The sequence below is a fragment of the Lytechinus variegatus genome, chromosome 7 (assembly GCF_018143015.1).
Source record: "Lytechinus variegatus isolate NC3 chromosome 7, Lvar_3.0, whole genome shotgun sequence".
Taxonomy (NCBI): Eukaryota; Metazoa; Echinodermata; class Echinoidea; order Temnopleuroida; family Toxopneustidae; genus Lytechinus; species Lytechinus variegatus.
In genome coordinates, this window is record NC_054746.1 from 23,452,217 (window position 1) to 23,480,116 (window position 27,900).

At 37.1% G+C, this 27,900-nt stretch overlaps 1 protein-coding gene across 3 annotated transcripts; it reads left to right on the plus strand.

Annotated features, from left to right (window-relative positions):
- The first annotated feature begins 3,965 nt into the window (after positions 1-3,965).
- LOC121418797 (heterogeneous nuclear ribonucleoprotein U-like protein 1) lies at positions 3,966-27,860 on the plus strand. 3 transcript variants are annotated; one of them, XM_041612937.1, is made up of 17 exons: positions 3,974-4,469; positions 5,628-5,888; positions 6,073-6,178; positions 14,261-14,328; positions 15,314-15,453; positions 15,755-15,854; positions 16,358-16,470; positions 16,797-16,949; positions 17,320-17,427; positions 18,672-18,822; positions 19,209-19,279; positions 21,894-22,016; positions 22,310-22,438; positions 24,501-24,669; positions 24,868-25,185; positions 25,454-25,728; positions 26,229-27,860. In XM_041612937.1, exons 1-17 carry the CDS (start codon positions 4,157-4,159, stop codon positions 26,580-26,582), a joined length of 2,952 nt encoding a protein of 983 aa, XP_041468871.1. In that variant the 5' UTR covers positions 3,974-4,156; the 3' UTR covers positions 26,583-27,860. The 3 variants fall into 3 exon arrangements, with proteins under 3 accessions (XP_041468873.1, XP_041468871.1, XP_041468872.1); XM_041612938.1 differs by lacking the exons at positions 18,672-18,822; positions 19,209-19,279 and having other exon boundaries at positions 3,976-4,469; XM_041612939.1 differs by lacking the exons at positions 22,310-22,438; positions 24,501-24,669; positions 24,868-25,185; positions 25,454-25,728; positions 26,229-27,860 and having other exon boundaries at positions 3,966-4,469; positions 19,540-21,970.
- The last annotated feature ends 40 nt before the right edge of the window (positions 27,861-27,900 follow it).

The window sequence follows — 27,900 nt, forward strand, 5'->3', positions numbered from 1 at the left end:
TGTTTGGTAATGAGCTGAAAAGCAGGAGAAGTTGACTTTATGGAGGTGGAAATTGATATAAAATTTTACCCGCCCGGAGCCGACCCGACCAGAAGTTGCGCGATCAATTTAAAAAAAAAGATAACTTCATATACTTTGGCGTAGCCTTACTCTAATTCCATGCCCTAATGGATACATTTGAACTTTAACCGGTAAGAAACACATATACCTGAGGTGGAAAAACAGGGTTAGAGAAAGGGTGGGGGAAACAATGGAGAATTGCAATATTGTCATTTAACCGCGCGCAGCGCGGAAGAAAAATTCATATATAAATTTAGAGCAAGAGTGATGGAGTTTCTCTTTTAAGAAAAAAAAAAGAATAAAAAGAAAAAAAAAACACAAAGCTACCTTTCTCCCCTTTCCTCCCTTCCCTTTTTCTTTTCTCCTTTCTTTTTTCCCTTCTTTTTTTTTTCTTTTTGGGGACGTTTTGGGGGGGGCGACCGCCCCCACCGCCCCCCCCCTGGCTACGCGCCTGTGTGGGGCGGGTTATATGTCGCGGGGGGTTGTACACTATCCTGAGTGTAGAACTGCGAAACTCTATATTGAGGATTGGGTTGAGCAAGTTGGGTGGGTTTGGGGGGTGGAGGGGGTCTGGTTGCTTGAGGTGGTGGGGGTCTTGGATATCCATTCAAATGCATCATAGATGGGAGATGGGAGTAAGGATGAGTGGGTAAGGCTGGGAACGCATCCGGGACCCTGGGAACATCTGTTTGCACCTGATGACCTTGACGTTTTTGAAGATGAGGCTTTTGTGCTGAGAGGCGATCACTTTGATGAACTTGCTGAAAGGAGGGATTCTGGGAATTCCTAGGGTTGTCGAGTAAAGCTTCTACGGCGTATTGAACCTTGCGTAATTCCTGCGACAGTTGGTCGATGCGATGAATCATGCCCTTACATTTCATCATGCAGTTTTGATCCTTTGATCCACATTTAGCGCCGCACTGATGACATTCTTCGGATGTCAATCCTTTGTTCGAGTCTTCATCAGGAGGTTGAATGTCATTCAAAGTGGACTGATCGTTGGGCGGTGACGTTACGTCATCTACGTCATCTTCGATGTCTTCGGCTACTTCCGTAACATGTCGGATAAGGGCAAAATGTCTACAAATTATAGTGTTTAGTAGAGGATAAATCTTTGTAAGTTCATCATGTAAAATATCAATGGGAACGCGGCTTTCAGTCTCTCTTTTACGTGCACAATCAATCAAATCCAGAGCATGTGAAATACATTTCACTGTCAGTCCTTTCGGTAATTTGTATGTAAAGGAACTTGAGCCGGGCTCTCCCTTATATCTGTTCGTTCTCACTCTGCAAATTTTTGTTATCATGGCACGTACCTGTCTCGCTAAACAAACAAATGCGAGCGCGAAGCGCGAGCTGATTTTTTTTTGTATATTGACCCCAAGCAGGGACTATAAGGAATCCATTAAAAGTATACATATCTCGCCATAATCTAATGCGAGTGCAAAGCGCTTGTTGAGTTTTTAGAATTATATTCATCTAAACACATGAAGCACTAATCCTGATTATCATACGCATCTCACTAATCAAATATATTGCCAGCTGAAAATTTAGGAAATTCAGACCTGAAGAGGGGCATTCTAAGGCTTGTTTGTAGGAATTCACAAAGACCATGTGTATTCCACTAACCAAAATGAGGCGAGCGCGAAGCGCAAGCTAAAATATTTTCATTATTCAGATCAGACAAAAGGACATTTTTAGGAATTCATGAAGAGCATACATATCTCACCAGTCGAATGTGAACGAAAGTACGGACAGGAAATGTTTTATATTAAGACCTTAAAATGGGGCAATCACTTTAAGTAGTCATGAAAAGGAAGCATATGTCACTACATAAAACAATAATAATTCGAAGTGCGAGGAAATATATTTGGTGTATATAGATTTTAGTACAACAGGATTATATATCTCGTTAAACAGACAATGCGAGCACCAGGAACAATGAAGACATAGGCCCTGAGCAAATTAGGTTTTATAACATAACATGATTCTTTCCCACGACCTTTCTTCTCCCTTTTTCTCTCTTTTCTCCTTTTCCCTGTTTTTTTTTTTGCCAGCCGATGGGGGGGGGGGCACGTGCCCCCATGCCCCCCGTAGTTACGCCACTGGGCAATGCCAGCGCGAAGCACCGATCTAGCGAAAATTTATGATATGAAGAATTTATATTTTCCAGGTCTTCCCCTCACGTTTCATTCATTTGTCTTTCTCATCTTACTTAATTTTTACCTACTCCCTTTCTCCCCCTCCTTTCCCACTTTTCTCACCTTTTTTCCATTTTTTGTGCCGCTTTTTTTTATTCAAATGACGTTTTATTGGTCGCTTCAAGTTACATTCAATTCAATACAATTGAACAAGTAAAAAAATGATACATTATACGAAATTACATATAATTTAACAATTACGGGGGCCGCGGAAGCGGGGTCCCCCCCCCGCCCCACTTTTTTCCAAAACTGTGCACAAAAACGTAAAAATGACCATAAGATTTTTTTTGCTTGATCAGCCCACACCCCCCACTTTTGGCCCAGCCCCCACTTTGAAAACCATTCCGCGGCCCTAGCTGACTTACATAACCACTGTATCATGTCTATAGCCACCTGCGTGTGATTTGAGTTTTGTCAGACCGTCAATCAGATATGATTATTTACGTATGGGACCGTCCTTTAACGTCACCATCCGAAAGACGTGACCGGGGCTCGAACCTCTGCATCAATTTGTAACTTCACCACATCAGCTTGGATTATACAGGCGCACGCCACAGCGCCTATAGTTCGAAGACACTCCTTTTGTTATTTCGAATAGCTAAAAGAATTATTTTCGTATAGTCAACAAATAAACACAATCAGAAACTGTTGGTGTACATATATTCATCTACTAAGATAAATAGATTTCTTGGCAATAACTAGAACATGATTAAAAAGAGAGCCTTTTTTGATAACATATACCGAATATTACACTTTTTCCGTTCAAAATGAAAAATCAAAAATACTTTTCCTATAAAGCCATATAAAGCCGATTCCAAAATAACTAAATGAACAATTCCAAAATAAATGTTCGATGGTTTCTTTTTCTGCATTAGACACAGATAATGACTTTCATTATAGTTCAAGTTAAAAATATCGTAATACTTTGAACTGAAAGTTTCTCTATACTAGTGTTCAATAGAATAAATGAACAAGCCAATACCAATTCATTATCTGAAATATCATTTATTTTTGAAGTCTATACTGGACGCTTATATCTTTCTGCTACCAATATATCATAAAAATGTTTACTTTGATTTTGTTTATTTACTTGATAGAAAAGAGAGCTAATTAAAACATATAGAAATACATAAAAACGAAAACGGGAGGAGAAAACAAAATATACTGAGAATTGATAGAAGCATAGATGGAAATATTAAAACAAGGAAGTAGATTTTTAAAAAGATAGAAATAGAACCAGAACCCCCCCCCCTACCTGGCAGGGGGGGGGGGGTTCTGGTTCTATTTTTATATCTGCCTTCGCTGCCCCTGGATGTACTTAATCCTTGCATGGTCACATTCTGGATGCCGCATGTGAATTGCAGTACTATATGCATGCTCGATCCGGATCCCAGAATTCAACGCGGCGGCGCGGCGACATAAAGAGGGTCATCACGCCACGCCAGTGTCGGTTTTCGTAAAACGACCGCTGATTGGATGCTTTCAATTTGATACTGTGCTGTGATAATCAAATAAAAGATACTTGTTAGGATATCAAATGATATTTAAATGATCTAATAACAACTCGTAAGTATATTTCATTCAATAAAGTGATATCTATTAAATTTCATCAACCAAAATAATTTTTCAGAAAAATGATTCAATAAATCAATAAATCAGATATCCAATCAGATGGTATTTCTTTAGTACAGTTCATCGGGCGTTACGTGTGCATGCGCTTTCGACAGAACTCTGCGTTTGTGTGGTACCGTTTGTGTGCAAGGAGTAGAGTGCTGCCATTCTTTTCCTTTGAATTAAATTAATTTAGTCGTCATAGGTTTAGAATTTATCATATTATAGTTCTGTTATTTAACCTGCATACATAGAGTCTGTGAAGAGAAATCAAAGGTGACAAAATGAGTGAGATTGAACCATCCAAATTGAAGGTCGCGGAGCTTCGCGCGGAACTGCAAGCGCGTGGACTTGATTCAAAGGGAGTGAAAGCTGTCCTTGTTGATCGACTTGAGAATGCTTTGCTTGCCGAAGCCGAGGAAGTAGGGAATGAGAACGAACCTGCGGAAGCAGAAGAGGATGACAATTTTGACGAAGATGTTGTAGAACTAGCACAAGAAGCACTACCAGAAGCAGAGCAAGGATTTGGTGATGAATTTGGATTTTCAGGGGATCAGGATGGAACCAGCCAAGAAGCAGACGATCTCTTGCAAGCAGGTACAGGTTCGGGAATTCGGCCAAGGCATTGTCAAGAAAAGTCTTGACTTGTCCATCGCCTATCGGCCATCTTCACTCAAATTAACGTTAGGCCTATCTAAATAAGATTAAGTAAAGTTGAACTTTGAAGTTAACATTTAAGTACATTCCCGCTGTCACTCAGTGTCTGATATTTGGCATGTCATGATGTGATGTATGCAACTGCAACTTCTATGCTAGCACTATATAGGCCCCTAATCCCCTATGGCTATGCAACATTGCAAGCATGTTTTTGTAAAATAATGGAGTAGGGCCTAGTCAGAATTATAATGTATGCCAGGGCCTAAGACTAAGTTGTTTTTCGACATGTATGTTAAATATTTGTTAATTTATAATTAAGCTTCTCTGCACTATTTTTTTTCTAAAATTTCTGTTCACAAAATGATACTTGCACCACCAAGCCAATGTAAATATTTGTTAAATATATGTGACTTTGTCTATTTTTAATTGCAATGTTCATATTCAAATTCCATCTCTCAATAATTAATGAAATCTTGATATATCGCCATGTTTCACAGTCGAGATCGAGATTTGGCCTTCGTTAAACATAGCGCATCACACGTTAAAAGTCAATGCGTGCAAGAGCTGCTGAAATGCGATGTGCAACCCAGAAGTTGCAGCGCTCATTTGCTCCCGCATTGCGATTGGTGTATATCATGAAGCCAGCATTCTGCAAGCTAGACTGACAAATCCGCTGTTTCAGAAGAGTTTTTCAACATTTTCTGCATTTTTTTTGGCCATTGGGCTTGTAATGGTGGAGTTTTGATTATAATTTGGCAGCTTGGCCTAATAACAGATTTAGCCAATTTGGCAGACCAGTTACAAAAAGTGCGACCATCAAAATTTCTTCTATCATTGCCTTTTTTACTGGTCACAAAAAAGTGCCATAAGGAGCTTGTCTGGGTCGTGAAATGTGTGGCATTGTGATGCTTTATGCATACATTGCAAATCCTTAAAGTTGTGCAAAACTTGACAGAAAACTTCATAAAATCTTGCAACTTCACGTCTGTCTCTGTATTTTTTTTTTTGGGGGGGGTGTAAAAAGTTGAAGTGGTTAATCATACCACGGTAAAACCTTTCATTACTTTGTATTTTGACCAGAACTTTCTCTTGTTTCAGGTGAAGAGGGTGGAGATGACCAACTCTTGGCAGACTTGGAAATTCCTCCAGCTATGGAGGAACCGGAAGCAGAAGTAGAGCCAGAACCGCAAGAAGAAGCTATGGTGCAAGAGGAGGATGCTATGCCTCAAGTTACAGAAGGTGAACCAGAAGCAACGAATGAACAGGAGCAGGTTGAACAGCCACCAGAAAGCATGGAGCAAGAAGCCCAACCACAAACAGAAGAGAAGGAAGGTGAAAATAAAGAGCAGTCTGGAGATGGTAAGGAAAATACATGCTCTGAGTATAGCATGTTAGTTTCCCATTTTCCTTTTGACAAAAATGTGTATTCAAGAATTCTATAGCCTTTCTAAAACATGCAGAATTTCATGAATCACATTTTCAATTATGTTTCTGTGTCAGGTGTAATGAAGTACCACAAATGTTTGACTTTTTGTATTTATAGGAGACAAGAAAGAAGAAGGTGACAAGGATAAAGAAAGGAAGCGCGACTATGAGAACAGGAACCGTGATCGCCGATTTGGAGGCAGAGATAGATCTCCCAGGAGAAGGTGGGTACAAGCCTTGAAATGAGCACCTGTGAGCCGGGGGCAATTTTTTGTCTCACCTGCGAAGCAGAGTGAGACTATTATAGGCGCCGCTTTTCCGACGGCGGCGGCAGCGTCAACATCAAATCTTAAAGATAAATTCCAGTATTGGTAACGATCTCAAAATGACTTTTTACAGAATCTAATATAATGACCACCCAAGTGTCTGTTTGTATGAATAAAAAATATGTGCCAAAGGATTCTGGAAGAAATTGTGTAATTGCTGAGAAATAAGCAAAATAAGCGCGGATTCGGTCACTTCCGTCGGGTCTTTATTCCAGCAATAATAATACACTGTCCCACGTGTGCCTATCTGTGTTGGTGATCTTCATTGTGAACATTTTTCAGCGTAGATTTCAAGATTTCACAAAGTTCAGTTTATGTAACTTTACCAGATCTAGATCCTCGATGATATACTGACAATTAAGCCTGGTTTTGCAGACTTTCTCATGAAATCAGTGTTTACTGCAACTACTGGCATTTCTCTTTAACCTGAGGTTAAGTTTTTGAAATGACATCATAACTTAGAAAGTATATGGACCTAGTTCATGAAACTTGACCATAAGGTTAATCAAGTATTACTGAACATCCTATTAAAGTTTCATGTCACATGACCAAGGTCAAAGGTCATTTAGGGTCAATGAACTTAGACCATGTTGGAGGAATTAAAATCGAAATCTTAACCTGAGGTTAAGTTTTTGAAATGTCATCATAACTTGGAAAATATATGGACCTAGTTCATGAAACTTGGACATAAGGTTAATCAAGTATCACTGAATATCCTGCATGAGTTTCACGTCACATGACCAAGGTCAAAGGTCATTTAGGGTCAATGAACTTTGGCCGAATTGGGGATATCTGTTGAATTCCCATCATAACTTTGAAAGTTTATGGATATGATTCATGAAACTTGGACATAATAGTAATCAAGCATCACTGAATATTTTGTGCAAGTTTCAGGTCTCATGATTAAGGTCAAAGGTCATTTAGGGTCAATGAACTTTGGCCGAATCGGGGGTATCTGTTGAATTACCATCATTACTTTGAAAGTTTATTAGTCTAGTTCATTAAACTTGGACATATGAGTAATCAAATATCACTGAACATCCTGTGCGCGTTTCAGGTCACATGACCAAGGTCAAAGGTCAATGAACTTTGGCCGAATTGGGTTTATCTGTTGAATTACCATCAAAACTATGAAAGTTTATGGATTTGATTCATGAAACTTGTACATAAGAGTAATCAAGTATCACTGAACATCCTGTGCGAGTTTCAGGTCACATGATCAAGGTCAAAGGTCATGTATGGTCAATGAACTTTGGCCATGTTGGGGTTTTTTGTTGAATAACCATCATATCTCTGTAAGTTTATTGGTCTCGTTCATAAAAAGTGGACATAAGAGTAACCATGTATCACTGAACATCTTGTGCGAGTTAGAGTAGTATTCAAAGTCAGCACTGCTGCTATATTGAACCGCGTGATGCAGGTGAGACGGCCAGAGGCATTCCACTTGTTTTTTAAATTGCCCCCGGCTCACAGGTTTTTTACAGGAACCGGGGGCAATTAAAAAATATATATAACGGTGAACCACACTGCAAATTTGTTGAGCACAGCTCCTGCAATTTTTTAATTAGTACATGAATAGCATATGCTAAGTATTAGGCTTATTCAAACATTTTAAGAAATCAGATTTAAATGTTTAAGTGTGTTTTGACACTCTCACTCCACATCCCCTTTACAACCACACACACACATGGGCTTATTTATTTTCATCTTTAATGAACCACGATCAATGACCCCCCCCCCCCCTCCCCGCAAAAAATCTAAATAAATGAATAAAATAAAAATATAGAAAGAGAGAATTCAGATCAAATAATAAATTTTGAAAAAAATGTATAATTTTTAAGGTTTTTTTCATGGTTAGAATCACGGGTGTGAGTGAGTGTTTGTGTGTGATTGTGACTGTAAGGTGCACTTGGATTGCATATAAATTATGCTAAAGAAATGAAGAAATGAAATCAATATCCAACTCGGTCTATTCAAATTCCAGCACATATACATGTAGCCAGAGGCTATGTAGGCCTACCTGTATATTGTAGGTTCATATACAAGTGTACCTTAAAGTAGAAATATATTGAAAATCGTAAAACTGGAGAATCATATATCACAATAAAGGAGAAAATAAGGAGAACACGATGGTGTACATCATTTATCATGGAGACGGATGAAACTCAGTTAATTGATAGTTTAAAGTTCTCTCTCTGAATGCTTCAAACACGCAGAATTACGTCCGCGAAATTGGGGATTTTTTATGACGTCACTGTCTGTACGAGAGGCGTGATTGGCTCTCCCATGTGAAGCTCCACTTGCATGCAAAACCTGTTGCAAGGGTACATTTTCTCCACATTGTCACTGAATACTTCGATCCCGAAATGATCGAAAGAAAACCCAGAATTTTATCTAGATTTGGATTTTCAAATTGATGATTTTGAGATGAAGAGAATGATGATGAAGTGAAACAACACAGTGACGTAGTTGGAGGTAAATTGGGGGAATTACGCCGATGATGATGAAAATTCAACTTGCAACACAATCACAAGTAAAGTAATGTACATACCGATTCGCTACCAATTCATGCTGCTGGAAGTGCTAGCTACACCGCTCGGGCCAAATTGAATTCATGCTGAACATGAATAACCACATCCAGACAGTCTATCATAAGAAGGAAAATGATATAACAAGTGAATAATCCGAACCTGAAGGCAAATCAACTCAACGAATAGTACCAGACGATATGGCATATGCACTGACGATAAACTTCATCCGGCTGGATAGATTGTCACTCGTTCTGTTAGATGTAACTTTTATCTCATTAATTTGACAAAATTACGAAACTCGGGGAATTATTATTCTATATAAAAATATAGTAACATCTCTTATCATTTTTTGAATTACGATAAAACCTGTTTTGAAGGAAAACGTTGAGGTAAATTAAAATTAGATGTAAAAGATCATCCCATCATGCGTAGCATTATGTGATCGTAAACAAACCATCACAACAACACATGCCGTATTGTTTGCTCGCCTTGCATTGGCTGAGACTGAGAGAACTATGCACGTTTTGCACAGCTCTCAATCAGCAAGGAAGGAATACGTGCATGTTTGCGATGGTTTGTTTGCAATGACATACAAGCTACGCATGGGGGGGGGGGGTTTAAAAGTAATTTTAGTTTATCTCAACGTTTTCCTTCAAAAGAGGTTTTATCGTAATACAAAAAATAATAAGAGATGTTACTATATTTTTATATATATAAATAATTCCCCGAGTTTCGTAATTTTGTCAAATTAATGAGTTACAAATTACATCTAACAGAACGAGTGACAATCTATCCCAGCCACATGAAGTTTATCGTCGGTGCATATCGTCTGCTGCTATTCGTTGAGTTGATTTGCTTTCAGCTAGGTTAATTCGGATTATTCACTTGTTTGTAAGTACAGTTATATCATTATTTTTCTTCTTATGAAAGACTCTCTCTGGATGTGGTTATTCATTTTCATGGATTTAATTTGGCCCGCGCGGTGTACGTATAGCTACCACTTGTAGCAGCAGCTGCATGAGTTGGTAGCGAATCGGCATGTACATGACTTTACTTGTGATCGTCAGGCAAGTTGAATTTTCATCATAATCATCGGCATTGTTCCCCCATTATTTACCTCCAACTACCTCACTGTGTTGTTCACTTCATCATCATTCTCTTCATCTTTAAAATCATCAATTTGAAAATCCAAATATAGATAAAATTCTGGGTTTTCTTTCATTTCGTGATAGAAGTATTCAGTGACAGTGTGGAGAAAACGTACCCACGCAACAGGTTTTGCATGCAAGTGGAGCTTCACGTGGGAGAGCCAATCACGCCATTCGTACAGACAGTGACGTCATCAAATTCCAGTCAATTCAGAGACCGATGCGAGGCATATTTCGGAGGGGCATTTTAGCGTTTTTCAATCGGCGATTTTCACCTTTTTGTATTATTTTCGGTATTTTTGAATGACCCACTGATGATCCCCACATCATTACCTTTCCATTAATATATAATAAGACCACATTCATAATCAATATATTTCTCCTTTAAGTTTTTCACAAGTTATTTGAAAACGCAGATCTCCACAGAAAATGCCTTTCACTATTGGAGAGTCTAAATTCGGTGAAAATGTATTCATTAATAACTTAAATATTCATCACAATGAAGAAATAAAGTTTTTGACAGTTTTCAAAAATTAACATGAAATCTAAACTCTATCTGAAACGGAAAATCACCATCACTTAGGCCATTACTGATAGAATTCTCACCCAGAGCTCTGGCAGAGAACATGAGTTTAAACTAGCTAGCTAACACCACACTCGAGTGCACGGCGTCCTATTTTTTTTTAGATGGAGCTTTGTTTGATGATTTATTGTCTGATATTTACCCCTCTCCAAGAAAGAAATAAAAAAAGCTACAATTCACAACTATAAGTTAAGTGATTTTGGATTATTAAGGCTCCGTTTTGACAAGCAAAGTCGGCGACTGTGAGGATAAAAGACTCGCACATCTAATGCTGTGAACTGGGATTTATCTCCTGTGCAATTCGAATTACTATATCGCAGAATTGTGATATCCCAACTGGAAATGTGTGCATTAGAAATTGCACATGGTGAAGTATGGAAAAACCACTACCAGAAGCACGCGCGCACATGTATTACAGGAAAAAAAAGACGGACGTAGTTCACTTTTTATGGTACAGAAAAAAAGACGCACTTAGCAATTTTAAACTGTATTTATCGTAAATTGAAAGTTACTTGATTTTGGCTTTTCAGATACAGTATTTAAATTACATGTATGATATGGCTTTACTGCTCACTCACGGCGGGCGCAATTACCTGGAAAATATTTGCGCCCGGTCGTCAAAATTTTGATGATTTTGGGGCTTTATGGGCGCAATTGATGGCTTTATGAGCGCGAATTTGCGCTCAGCGCCCGCTTATTTCAAGGCTTGGGTGGGTGCGAGTAATGAAGACTTGTAAACAAGTTACTAAACATGTCCTGTGATGATACTTACACTGCCAGTTCTGCTTCTGATTGAGCACTCAAATTTATGAAGAAACTGAACTAGTGTTACTTTCTGAGGCATTATACAGTTAACTCACATTTGTAATTTTTTCAGTGGATTTTTATTTTTGCCAGAGGGCATTGTTTTATTTTTTACATTTTCATTACCATTATTGAACAATGTTAGATATACAATACAATTTTTTTTTCTTGCCAACAAATGAAATTTTTTTTTTTATTTGAACACATATTCATCAAGCTTGTAAGAATCTCAATTTTACATTAATAATGCAGTGATCAACAAACATTGTCTTATATACCCTATAATTTTTCATTTCATTTATTGGTTTCTGCAACACTTTTTCATGATCATATTAACAAAGAAAATACAATAATAATATACATATAACTGACAAGCAAAACATACAAAAAAAATTGCATTTTCTATTAAAACATTGATTATTAAAAGGTTGCAGGGGTTGCTACTATAAGCTAAGCTTGACTGCGTGGCAGCCCCAGAAAACGATGATAATTATATTCTTACTACATATCTTGATGTAAGGGTGCAGGTGCATAATGACGGGGGAGGGGGGGATGCTTGGTCCTCAATGTATGCTTTATTTTTGTCTCATCTGCATAGCAGAGTGAGACTATAGGCGCCGCTTTTCCGACGGCGGCGGCGTCAACATCAAATCTTAACCTAAGGTTAAGTTTTTGAAATGACATAGCTTGGAAAGTATATGGACCTAGTGCATGAAACTTGGCCATAAGGTTAATCAAGTATTACTAAACATTCTATTAGAGTTTCATGTCACATGACCAAGGTCAAAGGTCATTTAGGGTCAATAAACTTAGACCATGTTGGGGGAATCAACATCAAAATCTTAACCCGAGGTTAAGTTTTTGAAATGTCATAACTTAGAAAATATATGGACCTAGGTCATTAAACTTGGACATAAAGGTTAATCAAGTATCACCAAACATCCTGCATGAGTTTCACGTCACATGACCAAGGTCAAAGGTCATTTGGGGTTAATGAACTTTGAAAGTATGTTGGTCTAGCTCATAAAACTTGGACATAAGAGTAATCAAGTATCACTGAACACCCTGTGCGCATTTTAGGTCACATGACCAGGGTCAAAGGTCAATGAACTTTGGCCATAATGGGGGTATCTGTTGAATTACTATCATAACTTTGCAAGTTTATTGATCTGACTTGTGAAACTTGGACCTAAGAGTAATCAAGTATCACTGAATATCCTGTGCAAGTTTCAGGTCACGTGATCAACATCAAAGGTCATGTGAGATCAATGAACTTTGGCCGCATTGGGGGTATTTGTTGAATTACCACCCTATCTCTGTAAGTGTATTGGTCTAATTCATAAAACGTGGAATGAGAGTAACGAGTATCACTGAACATCTTGTGTGAGTTACAGTAGTTTTCAAAGTCAGCACTGCTGCTATGTTGCATTGCGTGATGCAGGTGAGACGGCCAGAGGCATTCCACTTGTTATCTTTATTTGGGTATTTGAAATTGTTCAACTGTAAAAAAAAAGAAAAAATAGGGGGACATATCAACAGATAGTTCAATTGGATCTGCTTTTTGTCTCGCCCACCAGAGGTGAAGGCGAGACTTAGGGAGCCACATGGTAAGGTGAAAGGTCATTTTCAGGTCAACGTTAAGTTTTACATGCAAGACTCTTATGACACCTAACTCTGCAACCATAAGTCGCTTTTCAACCAAACTTGGATGGTAGATGGACTTGGGAGACCTGCATGTTATGCTGCAGTCAGAGGTCACATGGTAAGGTCAAAGGTCATTTTCAGGTCAACGATAAAAGTTTACATGCAAGACTCTCTTATGACACCCAACTCCGCAACCTTAAGCCGCTTTTCAACCAAACTTGGATGGTAGATGGATTTGGGGGACCTGCATGATATGCTGCAGTCGTAGGTCACATGGTAAGGTCAAAGGTCATTTTCAGGTCAACGTTAAAGTTTACATGCAAGACTCTTATGACACCTAACTTCGCAACCGTGTGTCACTTTTCAACCAAACTTGGATGGTAGATGGACTTAGGGACCTGTATGTTATGCTGCAGTCAGAGGTCACATGATGAGGTGAAAGGTCATTTTCAGGTCAACGTTAAAGTTTACATGCAAGACTATCTTATGACACCTTACTCCGCAACCGTAAGTCACTTTTCAACAAAACTTGGATGGTAGATGTACTTAGGCAACCTGCATGTTTTGCTGCAGTGGAAGGTCACATGGTAAGGTCAAAGGTCATTTTCAGGTCAACATTAAAGTTTATGTGCAAGGCTCTTATGACAATTCTGTTGCGTGCCCTCGCAAATCACGATATTGTTATTTTTGTAAGCGGGCGAGACACAAAATTGCTTTTGCCTCGTTTTTTTACAAGGATGTACATAAAACCATCCAAAAGTGTGGCTTTGTACCCACATGCTCAAATGGGTGTATTGTACTTGAGAGGTAGACTTGAAACAAAATGCAATCTTCCATCTTTTTGGAAAGAAAATTTGATGTGATACTCTTTCTCTTAAATGACCATTCTAATGAGAACGAATTTAGAAAAAAGAATTTAAGAAACTTACAGGTTTTCATTGACTTTTTTGTTCTTTTTCTTTCTTTTGATGAACATGTAACTCAGCCTTAGTTTGGCATTGTACATTGTTCCCTAATCATTTGTTAAATTATATTATAGTAACTGCATTTGCTCGATTTCAGACGAGTACCAGCTTGTTTAATCCAGTTATGGATTGGGAATTCCCCATTCTATGCAGGAAGTTACAGTGCATGAAATTTCAAAGCAGGAAGCAGGTTTAGTGTATGTTTACCAATGTTTAAAAAAATGATTTGTGTTGTAGGAGTTCACAAAGATACTGCATTTAGTGTAATATACAATTCCAACCAACTTTATCCTTCTTACCTTCAGAACGCCCCCTCCTGTGGTTATGGAAGAAGATGATGATATACCAGATACACAGTGTGTGCTCAGCAAATGTAAGTTCATTGGGATTTGGATGACTGCTAAATACATGTATCCTATGGAATGTGAATTCTAAGTTTTGCTTCTGTCTGATTTATTCCATGCATTCATGGAAATAGGTGGAGTGTTTGAATACTTCTGCCTTTTGTAGGTGGTTGCCAGGGGCATTGTTTTCAGATTAACTTATTCTACAAATGAAGAACTGTTTCATGGATAACCTAAATGAATCTTAATGAAGAAAAGATGCATCCCTATTATCTAGCTTCAAAGTCTTTGTCATGCATACATATAGGAAGGGCATTGACCCTGTTAGATTATGGTGATGTATCTGTACAGTAGTCAAGTTTTTTCATTAGCATTACTCGCCAAATTTTATTCTGGCATAAATATACAAATATACCAGGTTTGAGTAAGTATAATGTGAATTATTCGTCCGAGGATAGACTGGCATTACTAAAATTGGTCATTTGGCCAGAACAACTGAATTTTTGCCTGTGCCGTCCCTTCACAGGACTTGCCTCCGGTATAGTCTCACTGACTGGTGCGCCTGGGAGATTACATGATCTGTGACATCACATAATGGATGAAATTTTCTTCAGTGGGCGTAGTTTTCAACATAGCATTTGTTATTTGAACCAATCAGCATACAGGATTTAATTCATGTAGGATAATTGTCACTATTATTTGGCATGTGAACATTTGTAATTCTATGATGAAACATACACTGCCAGTTCTGCTTCTGATTGAGCACTTACAACCATGAAGAAACTGAACTTGTGTAGCTATCTGAGAATTATGTCAATGATCTTATAATCATCTTATGGTATATTAGAGATGGCAAAGGGGGCTTCCCAAGCAACTTGTAAATCAAATTTGGTATGATAGAATGACAATCGAATGTTATCAAATAATTTGGGTCAAATTACAATATAGGATTTGATAAGGGACAAATTATGACTTTTCTTTACTTATATGAATATATTTCTATTTTCTATGCAGACCTGTCTGACTTGAATCTAAAAATTGGCAAAGATGGCTACAATGCTTGTCCCCTCAGCATGGAAGGATTCGCATACATGTGGGGTGGAGTCAAGGCTACACATGGTGTGAATAAAGGGAAAATCGGATATGAATGCAAGGTATGTATTCCCGTAGCAAGAGTAATACCCTCTTATTATTAATATGTACCGGTATATAAATAATGTATTTCTAAAAAAATAATTTGAGTCCTATAGTTTGAAGATTGCATGATGATAGCACGTTTTAGAAATTCAGTGATGAAATCTACACTGCCAGTTCTGCTTCTGAATGAGCACTCACAATCATGAAGAGGATGGACTAGTGTTTGTTTTCTGAGGATGGTCAATTCGCGTTTATATTCTATGAATTAAGAACAATGAAGGCATTGTGTTTATAATTATGTATTCATCTCTGTTGTAGCTGGAGTCCCAAGCTGATGTGCGCCATCTACCTCCTGAAGAGACCAACAGACATGTTGTCCGTGTAGGATGGTCCATTGATGCATCTTCTCTTCAGTTGGGTTAGTTCATTTTCATTATTACTCTTTCCAAATTTATTTTGACATCTTCAACAGGACAGACTGTCACTCTTTTTGCATGCAAATGTTTGCAATTCTGTGATGAAACGTACACTGCCAGTTCTGCTTCTGATTGAGCACTCACAATCATGAAGAAACTAAACTAGTGTAGCCATCTGAGAATTATGATGTAAACAAACCTTATGGCGTAAAGGTACCCAAGTGGCTTCCCGACAAATTCCAATCAATTCAAAGCAAATCGTTGGTGGTATTGGGTCCCATAGTCAATCATAAGTTTTGCAATATTGGTTACTGGTCTGCCTCGAGATATTTTGATTAGCTGTAGTTAAATTAACATTAAGTGAATGAATTGCAAAGGAATTTTGTTTTGCATGCCTACTTTCCTCAATTCAATATACTGGTGACCAGCAAGTTTGCATTGAATGTTATGCATAGAAGTTATAACTGATATGAATAACTGACTTTATTTGTTAATGTGTCTGCAGGAGAGGAAGACTTTTCTTATGGGTATGGAGGAACAGGAAAGGCATCGGTCAAATGCAAGTTTGATAACTATGGAGAGAAGTTTGGTGTGGGAGATGTTATCGGTGCATATGTGGTAAGTTGTTTGTTTGCTTTGACACGAAATTGTTATTTGAGACTGTTATGAAGAACTAGAAAAGTTTTTCTTGCGATTTATAACATTGGAAAATGTTGTTCAGTGATGATATTTACACTGCCAGTTCTGCTTCTGATTGAGCACACAAAATCATGAAGAGATTGAACTAGTGTTATGATCTGAGAATTTGGTGTTCAGTAAAATATACTCAGTAAAAATGGGATTATTCTGCACGAGACCACATTAATGTGACTCTCATCGACACTTTTGACATTGAATGTAAGCGTATTGCTAATGTTCAACTTTATTTTATTTTACATTTGCAGGACTTTGAAGGAGAGAAGCCGACAATCTCATACACCAAGAATGGCAATGACCTTGGTGTTGCCTTCACCATTGAAGAAGACCTAGAAGGCAAAGCCTTGTTCCCTCATGTCATGGTCAAGAATATCTCAGTGGAGGTCAACTTTGGCCAGAAGGTAGGATAAAGTACATTTTTGTTATTACGATCATATCTTACCTTTTCAGAGGACAATTTCTATGATGATACTCACACTGCCAGTTCTGCTTCTGATTGAGCACTCAAAACATGAAGAGACTGAACTAGTGTTTCCATCTGAGAAATGTGTAGCAAGTGAATAAACATAGGAAAAATTACATGAACCTGCCTGTTACATGTTTTTTCATCCCTGGATTGCGATACATTGAATGATTGACTTACAATGAGTATTATTTTGTTGTTTAATTGTAAATTATTTTTCTTATTTTACTGAATAAAGTTGAATCATTGCTGGTGGTGGGAGGTGAGATTTCTGAATAATAGTATTTTCAATCAATTCCGTCATTCAGGAGGAGCCTTATTTTCCATTGAAGGAAGGGTTCTCTTTCATTGGTAAGCTACCTGCTGAGGACTCTGTACGTGGGCCTAAACCTCCTGCAACCAAGAAGGATTGTGAGGTAAGTCTTCATAATACAGTATATTCTAACTGGAAAGATTTATGTGTCCTTTTAATGGGGATTACATATTGAATACTGGTGTATTCATTGGTGCTTTTGCACGATGTTCAGTCTAATTCTGTGAAACTGCCCCTCAGTCTCATTTCTTTTAGTAAATTGTAGTTGTAAAACTGATTGTCAAATATATTTTTCCATGCTTAGACAGAAACTAAGAAAATTTGGCTGACCCTGATCAGTTTAAATGAATTATATGTTATTGGTGTATTTAATGTACTGAAGATGTGAATAAATGTAATAAAATTGTGACATATGACATCAAGTAATGACATGGGTTTTGAGTATTCATGATATACAGTTGAACCTGTTATTGTTTGTAACAATTTTGTTTGATTTTCGATAACTCAAAATACAGAATTGTAGTCACACTTGTATTTCATGTCATGTCAGTGTATTTGTGTTTTTTGTTTGTGGGTGTTTTCGTGTCAAATTGTGTTGTATAGATTATTTGTTAATGTCACTTGAGTTTAACATGTTTTATTGTCGTGAGATTGTTTCAAAATATGTTTGTTTCATGTGCATAAGAAGAAAAGTCAAGCCTGTAAACACCAGTAAGTGTAGAATAATGAAATAATCATGAAATTAATTCTTTATACAATGTATGTTATTACCTGCCATTTGTAAATAAATTTTGAATTGTTCCAGAAGTCATCCATGTCTCCTTGTGAATATTTTTCTATGTGATGGTAATCATTGTTGTAACTTCTGTTGTCGGCGCCACTTCCAACATCTAAATTTTCAAGCTGCACTCAATTCTACAGCACATCCTTTCTTCCACCGGGCACAAATTACCCCAGTGATGTATGAAATGATATTAAAAAAAGAGCTTAAGCACTGAATACTGTTTCATTCCTTTGAACCCCCATGGCCCCCATATGGCAAGGGATTGGGAGGTTTCATTTCCATCACTAAAAAGTCCCTGATAACAACTGACAATTGTGCAGTAAGTTGTGAAAAAGTGCAGGTAATTGTGGTATGGTAATGTGTGGGTGTACAATGTAGTACTAGCCATTCATTAGTTCCAAGTGACACAACTAACGCGAGACTGGCCTTGAAGACCTTTGCTTTCATCAGCACCCATCGTCACACTATCATCCCTGTCAAAGTCAGCTTACCCATGGACTGATCACCGACAATCACACCTTCAAGCCAAATTCTGGCCAGCCAATTTCCTTTCCCGTTTCTAGAATGTTGCAGTACTTGTAGGTTTTCTTGGTGAATGGAGCCCCTGTATCATACCAGCTAGTCATATCGTGGAAGGAACAACTATCCAGCATACATTTGTTACTGTTGTGTGGGAAGGATCTCTTCTTCGTGGGAAAGTGCTGTCTGTTCTACGTAAGGGCTTGCATTAGCACTTATTTAAAATGAATCACATTTATCTTGCATTACAGCTACTTACAATAAAATGGATAGGAATGTTCTGGGTATGGGTAAAGAAGGAAGTTGGATGATAATTTATTTGTTTTCATATTGGAATGAAGAAATAATGAGTAAATCATAGATGCCCTTATTTTGTCCCATAATGTACACATTTTTTTCCAAATAAGCTTTTTTGCTTTTTTTTGCAGAACATGTGGCTCAAGCATATTTTTACTGAAACATTGAAAGCAACAAAACAAAATAGTTAATGCTTTGTGATGTATAAAATTGATCTGAAAATTGTGAGTAGCCACATGCTTGATATTTTCTGAGGTACATTGATTGTCAATTTTGATATGCAGGAAGTGCAGATGATGTTGAGATGCTGGTCCAGTATCTACCATGTCCTGTCTCACCAGAATACAAGAACAAGGTGTGTTGTTTTCACCTTAAATGCATCTAAGACCAGAGAATGTGAATCTATTACAAATCTGATCATTAATAAAATCATATTGGGTCATTATCTAGCTTTATCCTTTTTTCATTTCTTAATTTGCCTCCCCCTTGAAATATTTCTGAATTTGGGGTTTCTCATTTTATCGGTCAATTCAATATAGTTTTAACTTTTTAAGGTTGTAAAAACAATGTTTTAGGAAGAAGCTAATTCTTAAAGTTTACTTGTCTATTTTGTAGATGACTGAGGACTTGTTCCTGAATAGTGATGACACTGTTAGCAAGAACTTGAAGAAGTTGCTAGAGACTCGTTTAATCAGTCTGTATCATACCTCGTCTTGCTCAATGAAGCATATGCGTGATCATAATGATCTCCCACAGGGATTTGATACTTGTAACCCAAAGGTTAGCCTATCAGGACATCATCTCCAAGAGACAGATGCAGAATCATGTCCTAAAGCGAAAGAAGGATATGGAATTCTAGAATCACTTCTGACAAGCATAAACTTGTTAAACAATACACTTTCAGGTACATTAGATCAAAATGTAGAAAATGGAGGTGTATGTCAAGATCTGGCACAAACTGTTAACAAGTTACAAGTAACCAAGATGAAGCTGAACAGGCTATGTCCAGGATCAGCAGCAAGTATCTCACAGAGGAAAACTGCTGGCAAAACTATGTCACGTTCACCGACACCATCCTTTGTGCCTCTTGACCAAATCCCTGATGCGCTTACAAAGTCCAAGTCATCGAATGGAAAGACTAATGAAAAGAGTTCTGTCGTTATTCTATCTAAATCTGGTGAAGTTGAGAGAAGCCTTGTTCAAGCGAGGCCAAAAGTGAAACCCTCCAAGATGATGTTGCACAAGTCAGAGGTTAAGAAAATCTACAAGTCTAGTGCCAACTACAAAGTATGCGCACTTCGTTTGGCAAGGAAGATGTACCCCAGCAAGAGTGAGGGTTCCCGTCCATCTATAACATGTCCTAGAATGATTGAGATTCAGCATCACATCTTTGAACTGTACAATGTTCCAACTGCAGATCAGGGTACGGTGTGGAAGGAGTGTAGACAGCTGCTTGATCAATCTTTCACACTCAGAGATCTACAGCCAGAGTGCCTTCTGCCAAAATGCCCCAAGCTTGTTACTTCCCGTAGTAGGTTTAATTGAACAGAAAGGAATCTTGAAAGGTTTTTTCCCCTCTCTTTATGGAGTTACTGCTGTCTCCTAACATTCTGATAATGAAAATGTAATATGTTGCATGCATTTAGATTCATGCATATTCGGTTTGCATCCTTGTTTGTTTTCCAATAGAAGATTTGAAAAGAATATTCATGTGTATGCAATGTCATGTCTATGAAGGGTTGTTTATTTAGTAATTGGTGTACTTTTGAAAAGAATATTCATGTGTAGTATATGTAATGTCATGTCTATGAAAGGGTTGTTTATGTGGTAATGAATTGGTATACTCTTGTCATATAAATAACTGATTTGTGTACATTAAAAGTGCTTGTTGGGAGTATGGCATTTAATGACTTTCTCAGGGAATTCATATTGATAGAGCTCTCTTGTCCTTTGATGGAGACTGGGAATTTAATTTTAGAGAAGTATTTGATTATTTATATTTTGTTTTGTTTTGTGGACCATATTTTCTAAATATATTCCAGTCCTTACAAGGAGTGTCTAGTAGATCAAATTTAGAGTAAGATTATTTGATTTTTTTTTTCAGCCCCAAATTTGTTCCATATTTTTTTAAATTATTATATTTTGTGGTATGGTAGTCCATATTTTCTTAATATGTTATAGTCCTTGGAGTGTATAGTAATTCAATTTTAGAGTAAGATTATATGATTTTTTTCCAGCCCAAGTTTTGTTCTATTCTGTTTTGTTTTGTTGTATAGATGTTCTTGATATATTGATCCTCTCTACTATCACCTAAATAGTGGTAAATTATTAACAAGAATTACATGTGTTGGTTGAAAAACAAAGAGCATCCTTTATCCTTTCATTGAATATAAAAGTTACCAAGTGGCGGTGATTTCACATGTACCTTGTTCATGGAATATATTTGTGAATTATGCTATGTCTGTTTAAAAACAGACATGTTTGTTTATTTGTGTGTTCTAATTTTTGAGAAGACTCTTTTCTATGCCATTTTCATCAGTTGATGATATTTTGGAATTCATTTCTTTTGTTGAGACTATGTAGTGCTTTTTTTCTTAGAAAGCAGTGGTGGATGAATAAAAACTCCTCAGTGCATCTGTTTTGTTTGTGTTGTCTATTTTTTTGTTCATTATAATTGTTGAGATTACAGATTTCACATTTAAATTTCAATTTTTTCTTTGTACAAGATGTATTGAGCAACTTAATTTTTCCTTCATAGCATACAAAACCAGAGGGAAATAATAAATCTGAACACTTTCAGCAAATATGGAAATTGGGATCGAGTTCTGACAACATATTGAGAGAATTTGAATACATCATAGCATTTGAGAGGTCATCTTGGATTCATCAGATCAGTATTCATTATTAAAACTTCACGTGACTGTCGAATATTATGTTGATAAATGTTTCACACTTTGTTGTTTGTTTAGCTGTTGATGATGGTTGGTCTGCCAGGCTCTGGTAAGACAACATGGACCATCCAGGCTTGCAAGGATATGACTGACAAGAAATACTACATCCTTGGCACCAATCTCATCATGGATAAGATGAAGGTAAGTTAACATGTCAAAACAACTATCCCAAGTGTTACCACTACTAAAGTTATTATCAGTCCTAATTTATATCAGCTCATGATGGATCTCAAAGGTATTTGTTTTGTATACTGTATTGAGATTAACCCAAATGAAATTTTTCTTGGGAAGTAAAATGAAATGTTGCTATCATTTAACCCTTGCAAATTTTAAAGTCAGATGTGAGGCAATAATTGCCAGCTTTGTTATAAATATTTCAATGTCAAAGATATTTATGGAATCGTTAGTATTTTGAACAATATATTTATTTGCAGGTGATGGGGCTCCGCCGTCAGCGTAACTATGCCGGTCGTTGGGACAAGTTGATGGACTTGGCTACCAAGTGTTTGAATCGATTCTTTGAAGTTGCAGCCCGAAAGCGCCGTAATTACATTCTTGACCAGGTATGTTGTCTAACTGGAGAAAGAATCAGTGTAGTGCTGATATCCTAGCCTTGTTGCATTAAGCTGAATTATAACTAAAAAAAAATTGAAATTCTCATTGCATTACAAATCACTAGAACATACCTCTGTTTGCCTTAATGAGCTTGCCATTGGTCTTACTTCAACAGCAACAATTACGACTAGATTTGGTATGTGTTTGCAGTGAAAATTATGTTTGCTATTGATATATTATTTGATATGTTGTTAGCTATTAAAGAATTGCCTCAATTTAGAATCATTTTGCCTCTGTTGTAAAACTCTTGTGTAATTTATGTAATATAATGATTTAGGTAATTATATGTGGGGATCAAGTGATATTTTTCATACAACAAAGATGTGCTTAAATTTCACCAACTCTGAAGACCCATTTGATGTCAATTACCTAATTGGAGAAATGATATGACGCAAAGCAGAGGATGTTCAGGAAGCTACAACAGTTATGAGAATTGGTTTGTGCCAGGGTCATATGGGTCACAGATCATGGGAAGTTAAAGATTTTTCCCAAAGCAAAAGAAAGTCATGGAATATTTAAAAAGGAAATCTTTGAAATGTTAGAGAAAGTCAGATATTCAGCATAACAATTTTCCTCGAATGAATGAATTTGTGTAATCTATTATATTGGTTACAAAATCATGCTCAAGCTTGCCATGCGTGAATCGCACAATGAGTCTTACCTTTGCTGAATTTTCATAATGTGCAAGTGTTTGTATAATGACTGCTGAATCTTATTTTAAGTGAAAGGGTGAACTGAAACCGTAAAGACTATCTCTGATGCTAAAGTTTTTCATTACACAAAATTTGCTTTCCAAAGTATTGTTTAACAAGCAGTATGTTGGAGGTCATCTACATTTTACATGGAGGTCTGCATTTCTATTCTGTTTTAGCTCTATGTGAAAATGAAAAAGGTGAAATTTGAAAGAGGTAACATTACCAAATCAAAGTTTGTGGATGATCAGGGGATGTATTTGGTAAATTCAGACTATGAGTCAACAAGTATTTGGAAAAGGAAATACAAATAAAATGAATGGTGCTATATATGTCTACACTTTGCCTACTAAATGAAAATAGAAAGTAAGGATACCATACATACTAGTGAATTGAGTTTTTAAAAAAAATTGGAAGAAATTTCTTGTCATGATTTAAATCATTTTGTGATATGATGGCGATTAATAGTTTTGCTAAAGGAGAACAATACATTTTCATTTGATCTTGATCAGTAATGCTCTTGTCCATTTTTCTGAAGTTGGCTGTAAGTGCAGTATAGATGAAAATAGATTTGAAAACTTGAGTACAAAAGAATACGTAGCAAAGTGCCCAATATTTCATTTTAATTTAATGGTTATTCTGGATAAAACTTACTCATGACTTATCAGAGATTCATATGTCGCTCAATGTTTTGCTTTATTGCACAAAATCACGATTTGGTCTGGAATAGAAGTTTGGAAGGCAATGGTGTTCAAACTCTTCAAATGAATAGTAATCTAAGAGTAATAGAACTACAAACCGTTGTCACTTTGAATATCAAAGGCATTATCTTTGTTGTTGGATCAGCTGTGGGTATTTTTGCATGCATAATTAGAAGTGTATTTGTCCTTTTTCTCTGAAAACTTTAAGTACATTCATTTTGATATGCTTTGATATTTAATTAACTGTGTACTGTTTAAGAATGTTAAAGCTATCAATATGTGAATTACTTATGTAGTGTAGCAGGACTGAGACATATTATATTCTGTTAGTATCACCAATGGCATCTCTGGGTCAGAGGTAGATTTGAAGATTTGATGCACTGGATGTTCTGATTCTGTTGGCTTTAAATTTCAGTTTTATGCACAAGGCAAGCACAACTAACCACTTCTTTCTTTCAGATGGGGTATGTATGTTACTTCAAACTCTTGTTATGACCATTTTAGTAACATGTATGGACTTATCATTACAGAGAATTGAATGATGCGGCTTTAATAGCCCCAAGTATGGAATCAGAAATAATCACTATTATTCTCTCCTACTTCAATGCTGCTGTCAGACAAATGTGTATCCCTCCGCAAGAAGAAGAAAAATGCGCCCTTTTGAGGGTTTCAGCACCAAAGCAATCGTATTAGTTCCCACTGATGAAGAGTTTAAGAAGCGGGTGGAAAAACGCACTAAAGAAGAAGGCAAGGACGTCCCGGACCATGCTGTGAATGAGATGAAAGGTAGGGATCAATAGCCAGCAATGGCTCAAACAAATGTAATCACCCATCGTCTTACTCTGTAGAATTAGCCTCTTAAGTCTTAATGTAGGCAACTGTAGAGTAAGTGTAAAGTATGGGCCACTCTGCTTCATGAAGTAACATTTCCATGTGCTAATTATTTTTATTCTTTCATGCTAACCCAAATTGTGATTTATTTAGCTAACTTTGAGCTCCCTGAGAAGGGTGTGCTCTTTGATGAAGTGGAATATGTTGAGCTGAGTGAGGAGGAGTGCAAGCCCCTGGTAGAGCGCTACCGCAAAGAAGGCAAGGACGCTGGAGGACTCAAACCTCGCTTTGACCGTCGTGGTGGTCGAGACTTCAGAGGAGGCTATGACCGTGGTGGATACGGCCGTCATGATGACCGAAGAGGAGGCTATGGCGGCGGTGGTGGCTATCGCTCTGGTGGTTATGATCATGGTGACCGTCGTGGAGGTTATGGTGGAGGAGGTGGATACCGAGGAGGCTATCGTGAAGGAGGTATGCTACCACTCTTACATTTACTTCATAAATATATCCAGATTGCTCAATGCATTGTGAATTTTTTCATATTAATCATCAAGAATAAGATCTCATTTTCTTTTCTCAAAAATTCTTTAACTGGTTAATGCTAGTACTTAATAAAAACTCTTAACACCTTCTTCCAAGGTTGAATATTCAACCAGAGTACATTCCCAACATGTTCATTGTTATGTGAAATAACAATTATTTGAAATAATTACTATTTGCTTCATATCATTTTGTACAGGCTGGAACCGTGGTGGCGGTGGATATGGTGGTGGTCGCGGTGGCGGATATGGCGGTAGTGGTGGCTACGGCGGTGGACGTGGCGGAGGAGGATACAACAGTGGTGGATACGGCAGTGGTAGCAGCAGTTACAGTAATCGTGGAAGCAGCAACTACGGTAGTGGCAGTAGTAACTACAACAGAAACTCCAGCTCTGGTGGGTATGGAAACCAGAGCAGTGGCGGAAGCTATGGCAATCGTCAGAACCAGGGCTCATACAACAAATACGGAAACCAGGTATTTGACTTGCATCATGGGAATTATTCATTTTGTAGGAACAGCTGTATGAAATTGTTTGTGTTTTTAAGGATAAAGCTATGTAGCGAGATAATAGTGTAGTGCTGTAGTTGAAATTGTTACCCAGGGGCAGCTGACTGTCTAAGGTCAATGCTGATTTTCCATGTGAAACTGCTTTTAGGTGTTTGCTTTTTATGATTCAACTACATTGTTCAAAATGTTATAACGGTGGATAAATTGATTTTGACTTGCATCAGATTGATGGAGATTGTTATTCCAGTTTCAAAGATATTGAATGAAAATTGTCGTACAAAACCATGAAGTTACTTAGATGTAAAAGAAATGTTTTCATTCATGCACATTGAAAGAAGTCAGATCTCATTATGAATACAGATGAAATAAAAATGTACTAGGTTTGAAAGTAAGGTTTTCTGATTAACCAAATCTCTGCATTTATTCATTGAGGTGAATTCTAATCTCAAATTTTGTATTTCTTTCAGTCCAACTACCAACAGAACAGGCAGTCAAATTACAATCAGCAGTCCAGCTACGGGAGTGGTAGTGGATCAAGTAACTACAGCTCAAACCAAGGCTATGGTTCTTCATCAAACTACGGCAACACCTCGGGGTATGGAAATAACAGCAACACCAGTAGCTACAACCAGGGCAGTCAAAGCTCGTACAACCAGGGGTATCAACAGAACCAACAGTCTCAGCAGCAGACGCAGCAACAGTATGCTAACTATCAACAGCAGTACCAACAATACTACCAGCAGAACCCTCAGTATGCCCAACAGTACGCCCAGTACTACAGCAACTATGGCAACTATGGAGGATCTGGGTCAAGCCAGTAGGCCTGTACAGATTCAAAGAGAAAGTTGAAGAACAATGTTGAGATCATTTCCAAAATACAATACATCTTGGCTCTTTGATTAGTTCAGGCTTTCTTTGTGTAGTGACCTCAAGAATTGTTGAATTTTTGAATTTTTAAAATGCTTGCATATTTGTTGACCCTGTCAGTGGTATTTAGTAAGAATATCTGTTCATTCGACCCCTAACCAGCAAAATAATAACCTTTAGCTTTGATTATATGGTGTAAATACTGCTTGAATGGTAAAATAATTAAAACGAACATCCTAATGTGGTAAGTTAATACAGTTAGTAACAGATTCTTATCGTTAATATGTGGGAGTATGTAAATAGTAATCAAATGGAAAAGATTGTAATTTTGTTTGTATTTTTGACCTGTTGTTTTATAGATGTTAGATTTTGTATTAGATTACTATTTGGATTTCACATAAATCTTTTTATATGTCAGTGAAATGTTCTGTCTTACGGATTATATGTTTACTGATGATCATGAAATGAATTTTATGTTTTACAGTGAAGAGATACATTCCTGCTCAAGGACATGTTTGTAAATATTGACATTGCTTTGGATACACCCTCAACCCAACATTAGGTGCATCTTGGGATTTTGCATTTTAAGAAAGAAACAACTTATGTTGTAATTGTTGATCACCCCCCCCCCCCCCTGGAAACCTAATTAATTAAAATCATGAGTCTGAAATCATATGAAAGCCTTAAACTGATTTACCTGATAAGTACTCTGTCAGATCCAGTTTATTTCACTTGAGTCATCCAGTTATCAAGATAATTTTAAAATGATGTATGATGTTTTTTTGTTTAATTAAATATGGTATTCATACTTTGTTGGCCATGCTTTTTAGATATTCAAGCGAGAATTAAACCTTAACGTTGTACAATATCCCCTCTTCTGAAAAAAGGGTAATTGATATATTGATGATAGACACAACACATGGAATAATTGGATGGTAAAAAGCAAATGATTCTGTAAGATCAATAAGCGATCCAATTCAGTGATATGTAAATATATATATTGTGTTCATGCTGTCAATACTACTTGACTCTTAATTCTTGCCTTCACTGGAAGAAAAGCATTGGACAATTACTAAAATGTGTTTCTTAATTTTGTACATAGTTTTAATATGCAAAGTGTATGGTAAGGATTGTTGTGTTAGATGTAGACTTGTTGATTATCTCAATCCATCTACCATGCTATCTCAGGAGACACAAGACTCTTTCCTGATTTAATAAATAATTGAACTGTAGATTTGATGTCATTCATACTTTTATTTCTCTTGGACTGTG

Excerpts from the sequence above, each read along its gene's own strand:
- LOC121418797 (XM_041612937.1), top strand. The coding sequence starts at position 4,157 with ATGAGTGAGATTGAACCATCCAAATTGAAGGTCGCGGAGCTTCGCGCG. Across the intron at positions 17,428-18,671 it reads CAACCAAGAAGGATTGTGAG|AATGTTGCAGTACTTGTAGG; the intron begins GTAAGTCTTCAT and ends TCCCGTTTCTAG. Across the intron at positions 22,439-24,500 it reads GTAATTACATTCTTGACCAG|ACAAATGTGTATCCCTCCGC; the intron begins GTATGTTGTCTA and ends TGCTGCTGTCAG.